A 12,193-nucleotide genomic window follows, 5' to 3' on the forward strand; every position below is an offset into this window, starting at 1 on the left:
GGGGGAGCCGGGCGGGAGCAGAAGGGGTTAAGGGCGGCAGAATTACATACTCGCTGCGGTCGTTTAGACCGCAGCAAGTATGTAGTGTATGGGAACTGCCAGGACCTGCCGGGCTCGCAGCGAGATTCTCCTGCCTGTTCGTGTGAATATACCCTTACCATGAGAACAGTGAGTGCCTATGAGTCTATATGACAGAGGCTTGGGGATTCTAAGTACTGCCATAGAAGTTCTATGCACAGGGTTTTGCACAGTTTCTGCAGACCTCTCCATAATCATCAGATCCTCTTTCCACCTGGATAGTTTGAGGAATATTCAGTGATTTTAACATTTTCACTCCCCTAGCTGGTACTTTTCTTTCCACTGATTTATCATAAAACAGAAAAAAGTGTAAGGGTACAAACACACACACCATATACGCAGCAGATCTGCAGCAGATTTGAAGGTGCAGATTTGATGCTGTGTTCAGTTATTTAAATCTAATCTGCTGCGTATTTGTTGCGTATTTGCTGCGTATCGCAGCAGTAAATACGCTGCGTATACGGTGTGTGTGTTTATACCCTCACACAACAAAAAACAAGCACATGAGTTGCACAAATGATCTAGGCTTGTCAAAATATACAGAGGTTGCATAGTCCTATGAAAAGCATCATGCCAGACAGAACTTGTATATACTGCCCAAGCTGCTAGACACCAAATATTCTAATGCTGCGTTTACACAGAACGATTATCGTTCGAATTTTTTCGCTGTAACGATGGCATTTGAGTGATAATCGTACCGTGTAAACACAGCAAACGACCAAACGACGAGCGAGAAATCGTTCGTTCATTTTGATCTTTCAACATGTTCTTAAATCATCCTTCGTCGTTCGCTGAAATTTCGCAGATCGCTTCGTGTAAACAGTCTTTCACCGATTTACCCCATGCAAAAGATGGGCTTAAGCGATCTTAAAAACTATAGCAATAACAAATTTTTAAACGATTTTTCTAACGATTTATTCGTCTAAACGCTGATCATTATAAAAACCAAATTGTTGCTTCAAAATCGTTAAACGATCGATTGGGCGAATTATCGCTCTGTGTAAACGCACAATAAGGCTGGAGATAAGACCCAATAAAAGGAGGGCTAATTCCTGAGACTTGGAATTTTCCCTGAACTTTGCCTGAGTTGTTTTGGATTGTTGTTTGCCACTTTTGCTATGAAGCAAGCTTATGAACTGATGGTGCTTTGAGATATGATATACTTATACTACATTCACCAGAAACAACTTGTCTGCGCCCAGGTAATCTCCTTGTCACAGCTGACTATTCCAGAGACAATTCACGTGTGATGATATAGCGCACATATACAATGAATAGCTTTATATTTACTTATCTTCTCCTCATTCTTCTTTTTTCCCCTTCACACTGGCCATATATGCCTGGGTTTTAAGGTGACCTTCTACATGGCTATACAGTAAAGGGGTTATCCAGCACTTCAAAAACATGGCTACTTTCTTCCAGTGACAGCACCAAATTAAAAATTTGAAAATGGTCAAGCAGTAAAGATTTTACATCAGTATGTCGATTTACAGTGCAGATTCTCTAACTTTGTTGTGGATTTTCCCCATTAATCTAAATGAGAAATCCACAATAAATCTGCCGCATGTGAACTCCTACACATACACTTACACTGATGTCTGCAGCCTCATCATAATAGGAATGGCTCAGTAAATAGTGTATAGAAATTAGCTTTATCTGCTCTTATTACACAATGGCTGGATGGTAAAAACCAATGTGAAGATTGGGGGCGAATAGTGGGCTCAAAAGCTGAGAGCCCTCTCTATGGGGCAGGTGCTGTCTGTATCTTACAGCAGACACTTGGCTTCATCTGCCAATTTCAGACTTTAGTCCAATCCTGGCAGTTTATGCCATGTAAAGGGGGACTTGACAGGTGTTGGACATGTCAAGTCTCCAATTGGCACCCCCTTGACACGATCATGAGGTCCAGATTGGTTGCTATGGCAGCCAGAGGCCTTCCAAATGCCTCCATACCTGCCATATAGACTCCATAATATAGGCTGTACAAGTAGAGCAGCGATCTCACAGATCAGTGCAATGCATACCGTATCTATCGCATTGATATGTGCAAGCAATATAATGATGACTAAAAACGTGGCGGGAAAAATGATGAAAAAAAAGTACTTTTTAAAAATATTATAAAATCTCCAACACACAATAACCCCTCCCCATTTCCCATTTCTCAAATAAAAATGTTTATGCAAGGTGAATGGCATACAACATACAGTACAATCACATCACATATGAAGGTTGAAGAAAAAAGTCTCATCTATACAAAACTACAAATGATCAGTGCAGTTTATCCTGTAGTCATTAGCAATAAAACTGCTTGTAGGCAATGTGAAAGCAGCAATAATACTATTTGGCTTAGGTCGCAATATGCGATCTCACCCTAAGACAGACCAGGGAATATTTAGGGTATAAACCCACACACCGTATAAACAGCGTATTTACTGCTGCAATACGCAGCAAACACGCAGCAGATTAGATCTAAATAACTGAACACAGCATCAAATCTGTACCAACAAATCTGCTGCGTATTTGCTGCGTATTTGTTGCGTATCTGCTGTGTATACGGTGTGTGGGTTTGTACCCTTACAGTATATCAACCAGCTTTGCTATCACAGCCTAAGGCCGAGTTCACACTACATTTAACACCGGCCGTTCTGTGACCCGGCTGGGTCACAGAACGGCTGGTGTTACTGAAGATCATCCAGGCTGGTACTATGGGGGGGGAAATATTTTAAGACCGACGTACAAGTACACTGGTCTTAAATTAAGCCGTGTCCCCTTTTTCACGGCAGGATTCACTAAGAGACATATGCCTCTTAGTGAATCCGGCCGGGCGCGCGAATCTGCACCCGTCTTCCAGCAGGTGTAGATTTGCGTCACGATTTGCATCATGATTTGCGTCTGCAAGCAGGCATAAATCCTGATAAATGAGGCATGGGAGGAGGCCACGCCTCCTCCCTGCCTCATCACGCCACCCCCATCCCCCCCGCAAGCTCCGCGAGCCCGCCCATCGGGAAAGCTGGGAGCACGGGAGGCGTACGCCAAGGAGAAGGGGCGAATATGCACCTTCTTGCTGGAGTACGCCACTGGCGTAACGTTCATAAATCCCCCCCCCCCCCCCCATGTGTATACACTCCGGCCGGGATTCCATTCATTCACATGCAATGTATGTTTTGTATAAATGATGGCAAATTGCAACAACGGCCGTGATTTATACAAAACATACATTGTGTGAACATAGCCATAGAAGGCAATGTGTACAGTAGTTACATAGTAATTACCAAATGAACATGTCATGCTCTTCTTACAGGTAACCGCACAAATACTCATCCTTTTTGTAAAGCAAATCTGGTCACATACAATCAAGCATTTAGTGTGTTTAACTTTAGATTAGTCACTTTGGATTTGCTCCAGACACACTACAGGCTACAGGCACATGGCAGACTTTGCTATTGCTCTCAAACGTCCTACTGGTGGAGTGTTAAGGAGAACTCCTTAATAAAAATCCTGAGTGGGAAGGAGGTGGAAGGGGAAGATATTAAATTAGCTATACTTACCTGTCCCCATGCCCCTGCAATGCAGCACCACCACTCATGGGCTTATGGTGGTCTCCTGCAGCTTCCAGTTCTGTTACATTCTGTCTTAGAAATATGCACTCAGCTAGTCAGTGACTGGGGCAGGACATCGCTGCAGTCACTGGATGGCTGAGTGGTATTTTCTGTCTGGACGTGACAATGCAGGAAGCTAGGAGAAACAGGAGACTGAGGCTGCCAGTGAGCTAGATGTTGTGCTGCATGGGCGCACAAGGATTAGTAAGTATGTCTTCTTTATTAAGTTACTCCTCCCACTGCTCGCCTGGGATTTTTACATTTTTCCCAGCCTTCTCTTTTAAGGAGAAGATAGCAATTTTAGATGCCACTTTAAAGTGTCACTGTCATTATAACTTTCAAAATCTAAATCAACAAAAGATGTGAAATAAAGCAAGTTTGCAATATACATTCATTATTTTTTTCAATGTTATCATGCTGTAGAATAAAGCTGAACTTACCAGAAATCCAGGTCCAGTCTCCTAAAGGCAGATTTTTCTGACTTGTGCTGGTTGTAAAAAACAGACTAAACACAGGATTTCCGACCAGTACAGAGAGTCACAGCTCAAGGTGTCCATCAGTCACATGACTGCCCTCTCTGTGAGCGCTCAGATAGCCTGGGATATACTGGACTTCCTGTTTTTAGACTCTTAATAAAAAAGTCAGAAAACAGGAAGTGCCGTGTTCTCCATGACAACTAAAAAACAATAATGAATGCAAATTGAAAACTTGCTTCATATCACATCTACTGTTGATTTAGACTTTGAAAGTTATAACGATAGTGACACTTTGATGATGCAGCATAATGTGTTACACTTTATCAGCCTCCATCCCATTTGTTGCCATATTGCCAACTAGCAACAGGTAAAAGTTCAGGTGTTGCTATTATAACTTGTAATACTATAAAATAAATGTATGCCACCTAGTTTTCCTGAGGATGCATGTATCCCCATATTTGGCTGGACAGTATACAGAGGCCTACTGGAATCCAAGAATACAATACTTAGGACCTGTGTGATACAATTTCCAAATACACTGTGTAGGCCAATGACCCAATATGAATAAGGTCTTCCCAACAGTCCAGCTACTGTTTAGGGAGAGGGATAGTTTTCAGCATGGCAGATCCTTTCATATTCTGAGAGATAAGCTGCTGCTAGGCAATGGAGTCTGGCACTAGCTTATTCACCTCTCCTATTGAAATTACCATGCATGCTGGGAAGGTTCAGAGAGACAGCTGTTAAGTGAGTTGTCAACCTTTTCCAGAATAAAGCCGCCAGATGATTTCGCTGGGGATAAGCCTTGTCTAGTATTACATTGCGGCTATTCAGAAGTGTTACATGGGCAGCATGAGTCCATCAGCATGGGAGCTACTCTTACAGTACACACACTATGCCATAGCCCATATGCCTTACCGTTCACATGAATACTGTGCCCTCTGTATAACTTTTCATTGTCAACTTGCTCTATCATAAACCAGTATACAGACAGAGAAAATTCAAATAGGTGATGGTACGCATTTATGGCAAATCTATACAGACAGAGGAGATGGTACGAATTTATGGCACTGGAAGAACTTAAGAAAAGCTACATTTTCTATTTCTTTATTACAGGTGACCACAGATCATTATATTATATGAACTGTAGTGCGCTAAGAACAATCCTATTATTTATATTGCTTTATAAACAGATATATTATATACACAGATGACATCCTGGTTTATAATCTTTGGTGATCATGGAAAATATCCCAGGGAAGATCATAACAATGAAAACTGTTTCCATAACAGGAAGCCATTGTATACAGGTCAAGGTCAAAACTTCCTTTTTTTGTACTTTCCTCAGGACACTATAGGCAAATATGACAATTGGTAGGCAATGTCCGCAGCTCAGATACTAATATAAGAACACTGGCAGCATTTACTGGGAACAATGACTACACAGAAAGAAACCAAAATAGGTAAATGAATCATAATAGATGGAAACCTGTCCCATCCCCGGCATACTAGAGTCGCAGCCTTACATATCAGCATTACATTAACACATATAGAGTTTCAGTCGATTTCAAAAACTCCTTCTTGGTGTATTTTTTGTTGTTGTCAATCACTGCATTGTGGACGCCAAACAAAAGTCTCTTGTGTGCTTATAGAATGTCAACAACCTTGGAGCATATCGAGAGCCCCTAGTTGTGAGGGGGGTGTTTGAAGACTCTTTGGTGCAGCTTGTATCCCCCAGTCACTGCTCTGCCGTAGGGATGTCAACCAGTTTAGCCTGGAGTGTTCCTTTAAGATCAGATGTATCACTTATATGCAGACAATCTCAAGGCTAGTTAAAAGCAATCATTTGCTACTTTGGTATGACATTATTTCATAGTAACTTTTTTCAGACTGGTCGGTGCACACAGGCATCACTATAACCATTATGCACATTAACCCACATAGTTCACACTTTATAAGTGACCTTTATGGTGTCATGGAAAAAAAGCAGTCTTCTGTTGTGGGTGAGATACTGTACTACTTGAGGCAAAGTGCACAGCGAATGGTAAGATTTTCCACCATGCTATTGTTACCACTTCCACGGTCAAGCAGCACAAAAAACACATTTGTTACACTATTTAATGGTCAAAACACAATAAGAAATGTTCTGTAACAATACTATACAACATTCAAATATATAAATCATTACAACAATAAGAACACAAAGAACAAGTAACATACAGTTACTTCTTCAAACAACCAAAGGATAACATACAAATATACACATCCATCACTTTAATATCTGCTATACAGTATAAGCACAACCCATAGTTAGCCTATATAACTTATTGGTTGGTCCAGCCTCATACACAACAAACACATATCACTTTAATAGCAGCCACTACACACATGTACAAAAACTACTGAATGCTACTTCAGTGTATATTTGGGAAGCATATGCCTAACCTGTGCAGTAACAAGATACATTTATCGCTCATAAAAAGATATGGTCCAAATAGAGCAAATGCTAATCAATATCTCAAGGAATGAATTAAAAAAAATAGTATGTAAAAGTATTTGTTATTTTGAATGTTTGCTGTAGAGTTGAAGCAGGTCAAACCTTATGATGTATGTAAGATTTATTCCATCTCTACAGACATGAAAAAATAACTAATTGTCCTTTTTAACCTTTTTATAGCAGTTATTAAAGTGTACATGTTGTTATAAATTTCAAAATCTAAATCAACAGTAGATGTGAAATAAAGCAAGTTTGCAATATACATTCATTTTTTTTCTTCTTGTTATTGGTCCATAAAACAAAGCAGAACTTACCAGAAATCCAGGTCCAGTCTCCTGAAGGCAGATTTTTAGACTTGTGCTGGATGAAAAAAAGAGACAAAACACAGGAATTCCGGACAGTACAGAGAGTCACGGCTCAATGGGTCCATCTATAAGCGCTCAGATAACCTGGGAAACACAGGACTTCCTGTTTTAAGATTGTTTGGGAAAAAAAGTCAGAAAACAGGAAGTGCTGTGTTTTCCATTATAATAATAATAAAAAAAAATATATGTAAATTGCTTTATATCACATCTAATGTTGATTTAGGTTTCAAAAGTTATAAGGACAGTAACACTTTAAGAGTCTCTGTTGTAGACCAATGCCTTTTTACAAGTCTTTTGTGCTGGGTATTGAAGGACCTCAGCTACCAGAAGTGGAGGAACCTCCTCATATTAAACCATCTGTGGCCCTTAGATGTCACAGTCAAATAGTGATCACAGCATCTGTTTCAAATCAAAAATTTGTATGGACCAGTCACCCCATCAGCACCCCGGTGACATGACTGCGGGGCACTGATGGATTTCTATGGCAATGGGGGATTAATGAATGCCCTTAAGGTCTGCATGCCTACCTATTATACTGTGAAGCATAATAAATGTCAGTACAGAAGTTGTGTAGTATATTATATACATGATTAGGAAATTGTTAGGAGTCCCCTTGTTGAACTAATAGATATGAATAGTATAGCAAAAAAAGACCCTCCTTTTTCTAAAACAAAATATTTTTTTTTAACATAAAACATATAAAAAAACACACATATGTAAGATTGCCATGTCCATAAAGACTGGAATGATAAGAACCCATAAGGAATTGAATAAAGTGATCATATATATATACCTCAAAATGGTAGCAATAAAAATTAAAAGTTTCCCATAAGAAACAAGCGCCTACACAAACAAAAATGTATATAATAAATATGTAAATAAATTTAGTATTTCTGTCATTGTCCTGACCCACAGAATACAATTATAATATTTTAACTGCCTGGTGCAATTAATACATTTAAAACACAAATACAAATAATTATAACATGTTAATAAAAAGATTTATTAAAAAAAAAGTGTTTATGCGAAAATAAAATGAACTCTCACCAGACCTGACCAACTTATACAATGTGAGGGGCTCCATACACAGGCCTTCTGAGGGGATCACCTAATACATGGATTGTGCTGTTACAACTTCATATAGAATGCAAGGTATGTTATAGTAATTCTAAACCAGAACAACAACAACAAGAGATCCAATAAACACCCTGACAACAAGAAGTACAGATATTCATGTTATTGATAAGTTATCACCAATTACCCTAGGAAAAAAAACAAGGGTGGTAGAAGATGTCCGCAATAGCTATGATTGGTAATGTTGCTCATGGTAAGACATAAGGGTGGTACAAAAAAAAAAACTCTAGTTAGGGCCTTCATGTTATGTGTCGGGGCCTTTCTGTGTCTACACTTTGTGCCAGAACAAAATGAACATAGAATCAAATACAATAAAAAGAATGAAAACACAACACTATATATACAGTATATTATATATACTATAGCTTAATAATCTTATATAATGTTCATCTGCTATACAGAAGCATTGGACATGTGCAGTATAAGTTGTAAGGTCAGCTGCAGGTAAAAACTGATAGATATTGTATGCCAAGTACTTACCGGAGTGTTGTCCATTAATGAAGGTGAGAAGATCAGACGACAAGATGAAGGCTCATTTCAGTTTTCTCTATGTTGCAGACTACACCTGAGTCATTGGAAACTCAAGTAATACTTATTGCACTTTAATTCCTTAATACACCGCTGTGTTCTGCATGTCTCAGATAAAGGTAACTGCACCTCTGGCCTCTTCTTACTCTGCGATAGTGACCCGTCTATCCGTGGTGATATTTCTATTGAAAGCAATGCCGATGCTTTATAAGAGATTAGGTTACAGCACTGTTATTTGTTTACCCAGGTAAGGCTTTAGCCTATGTCCTTTCTTTGGTTAGAAATAAAGTTTTGTTTTCCAGTTACGACCGGCCCTCTTCTTCCTCCCCCTTCTTTGTCCCAGGCACAAGTTGTCCTCTTCTCTGTCTCAAGTATTGCTCGGCTTCTTCCCTGTCCCAAGAAGCATCCCTGCTCTCCTCCCTCTCAGGTAATTTCAATCCTGTCCTCACCCCCTCCCAAACTCACTCAACCTGTCACACCAGCCTCTGGCATCATCCAACTCCTGTCACCGCTCCACTGCTCCTACTTCCTTACAGCTAAGCTGTGGGTGGCATCCATAGCTGTGGTCGAGTATAAGGAGAAAGTGCATCAGATCACTTTTATGAAGCTGTGTGGTAACACCAGCAATGAAAGCCAAATCATTCAACAAAGACTTCTTCAACACTTTCCTGAATCAACCTGACCAATGAAAAAACTTTATTCTATGAGCTTTTATTAATAACATTCTTATAAAACACCTATAGTCATTGTCATCATTTTCCAAGAAATGGTTCCCTGGGGGCATGTTGTTGCCCTATGGTCCTAGGCTTCATCATACCACTATGTAACTGCTACGGTTTCTAAGATCAGACTTCTGTGACCTTTAGACTAGCTAAAATAGGGGTATAAAGGCTTTAGATAGATACCATTTGTTAGCCAGATTTAAGAGACCATAACCTGTCATAGCCCTAAATCAGGGATGGGAAACCTTTGGCCTATTACGTAGGCTGTTTTCCGGAATTCCAGGCGGTACCCGGGCTGTCTCCTCCTTCCGCATGGAACGGGAAGGCATTGGGTATTAAATGCGGAAGGTTTGACAAGGTTTGAGTTTGATTGAACCTAAGACTTTCCGATGTTCGATCATCTCTAGCGGGCTCCTGGTCCTCATAAATACTGAGCATAGCCAGCAGCAAGTTTGCTAAGCTATCTCTGCTCTGTATCTCCTGTTTTTGACCCTTGCCTGTCTTGTTTGCCGCCCGCCCTGATCTTGTTGTCTGTCCCTGACGATTCCTCTGCCTCACGTTTTGTACTTTCGCTGCCCACTGTTACTGACCTGGACTGAAGACCTTGGCTTATCGTGTTGTTTGTCTCCGTTTTGTGTTCTCACTTGGTGTAGTATAGGGAACGTCACTGTGGTTGCCCACAGTTGCTTAGGACTGTCTTTAGGCAAGTAGGTAGGAACAGGGGGTGGTTTCAGCTTTAGGGCTCACTGTCGTGTCCTGTCCACTACCTGGTACAACCCGTCCGTGACACAAAGTTCCTGGAATATACTTCATCTATATTATTTCATGGTTAGATGAATAAAAAGAGCTGAGAATCAGATAGTTTACACTTTACACAGATCCAATACCATACAAGTTTCCTTTATAAATCACCTAGACAAGGTTATATAATAGAATGTAAACTAAAAGTACCACTTCTGTTATATAGAACTGATATTATCGCTTGAAAAGCAAACATCTTCCTCCTGCACATATGTACTGTACTACAGTAATGGTTTAGCCTATACAGTGGTTCCTCTGTTCTCAAACTGCTCCGAATTCCAACAGTATTTTCAAGTATTTGAATAAAAATTTACCTGGAAGTAATGTTCAGAATTCAAATTTTGCTCGGTATCAACGTTTTTGCGAGCGTGGATGGTGGGTTTAGCACTGGTGAGGCTTCACATACAGTACAGTACTGTATAAGACTGCTGGAGTGCATATACAGTACAGTAGTAGCACAGTCAGTAAGTGGCGTAGCTAAAGGGGTCGCAGCGGTCGCCATGGCGACCGGGCCCCTACGCTAGGGGGGCCCGCACAGCCCCCCTTGCCACTTGTCTCTTTAAGCATCCTGAGAAGCTGCGGCCGCGCAGCTTCTCGGGATGCACAGATCGCTTTGATGTTCCGCCCGCACAATGAGCGGGCGGAACATTAAAGCGAGCAGAATGCAGGAGCAGGACCTGTCAGCGTCCTGCTCCTGCATTCCCTCCCATAGGCTGCCAGCACTTCATACCAGCAGCCTATGGGATGCCGGGACGTGACCTCTCTGGCAGGCATGATGATGTGACGTCATCACGCCTGCCGGAGGTCCTGTCCCTGCGGCTCGCAAGATGGAGCCAGAAGAGGAGGAGAGCTGCTGCCTGCACAGCGTGGATTAGGTGAGTAGGATGTTTGTTTTTTTAGGGGCACCTCTGGGGGCATTATTAGCTCATGGGGGCACCTCTGGGGGCATTATTAGTTCATGGGGGCACCTCTGGGGGCATTATTAGTTCATAGGGGCACCTCTGGGGGCATAATTAGTACATGGGGGCACCTCTGGGGGCATTATTAGCTCATGGGGGAACCTCTGGGGGCATTATTAGCTCATGGGGGCACCACTGGGGGCATTATTAGTTCATGGGGGCACCTCTGGGGGCATTATTTGTTCATGGGGGCACCTCTGGGGGCATTATTAGCTCATGGGGGCACCTCTGGGGGCATTATTTGTTCATGGGGGCACCTCTGGGGGCATAATTAGTTCATGGGGGCACCTCTGGGGGTATTATTAGCTCATGGGGGAACCTCTGGGGGCATTATTAGCTCATGTGGGCACCTCTGGGGGCATTATTAGCTCATGGGGGAACCTCTGGGGGCATTATTTGTTCATAAGGGCACCTCTGGGGCATTATTAGTTCATGGGGGCACCTCTGGGGGTATTTTTAGCTCATGGGGGAACCTCTGGGGGCATTATTAGCTCATGTGGGCACCTCTGGGGGCATTATTAGCTCATGTGGGCACCTCTGGGGGCATTATTAGCTCATGGGGGAACCTCTGGGGGCATTATTTGTTCATGGGGGCACCTCTGGGGCATTATTAGTTCATGGGGTTATTATTAGTTCATGGGGGCACCTTTGGGGGCATTTTTAGCTCATGGGGGCACCTCTGGGGGTATTTTTAGCTCATGGGGGAACCTCTGGGGGCATTATTAGCTCATGTGGGCACCTCTGGGGGCATTATTAGCTCATGTGGGCACCTCTGGGGGCATTATTAGCTCATGGGGGAACCTCTGGGGGCATTATTTGTTCATGGGGGCACCTCTGGGGCATTATTAGTTCATGGGGTTATTATTAGTTCATGGGGGCACCTTTGGGGGCATTTTTAGCTCATGGGGGCACCTCTGGGGGAATTATTAGTTTAATGGGGTAACCTCTGGGGGCATTATTAGTTCATGGGGGCACCTCTGGGGGCATTATTAGTTTAATGGGGTAACCTCTGTAGGCATTTTTAGCTCATGGGGGCA

The 12,193-nt window shown here is 41.9% G+C and overlaps 1 protein-coding gene across 1 annotated transcript in view; it reads right to left on the reverse strand.

Annotated features, from left to right (window-relative positions):
• Positions 1–9,060, reverse strand: part of TMPRSS13 (transmembrane serine protease 13) — a 51,744-nt gene extending 42,684 nt beyond the window's left edge. Inside the window, exon 1 of the mRNA XM_069947061.1 lies at positions 8,627–9,060. Within this exon, the coding sequence (XP_069803162.1) occupies positions 8,627–8,641 (15 nt within the window). The 5' untranslated portion in view covers positions 8,642–9,060. The remainder of the gene's footprint in view (positions 1–8,626) is intronic.
• Between the last annotated feature and the right edge of the window lie 3,133 nt (positions 9,061–12,193).

This window comes from Dendropsophus ebraccatus, chromosome 12 (assembly GCF_027789765.1).
Source record: "Dendropsophus ebraccatus isolate aDenEbr1 chromosome 12, aDenEbr1.pat, whole genome shotgun sequence".
NCBI classification, from domain to species: Eukaryota; Metazoa; Chordata; class Amphibia; order Anura; family Hylidae; genus Dendropsophus; species Dendropsophus ebraccatus.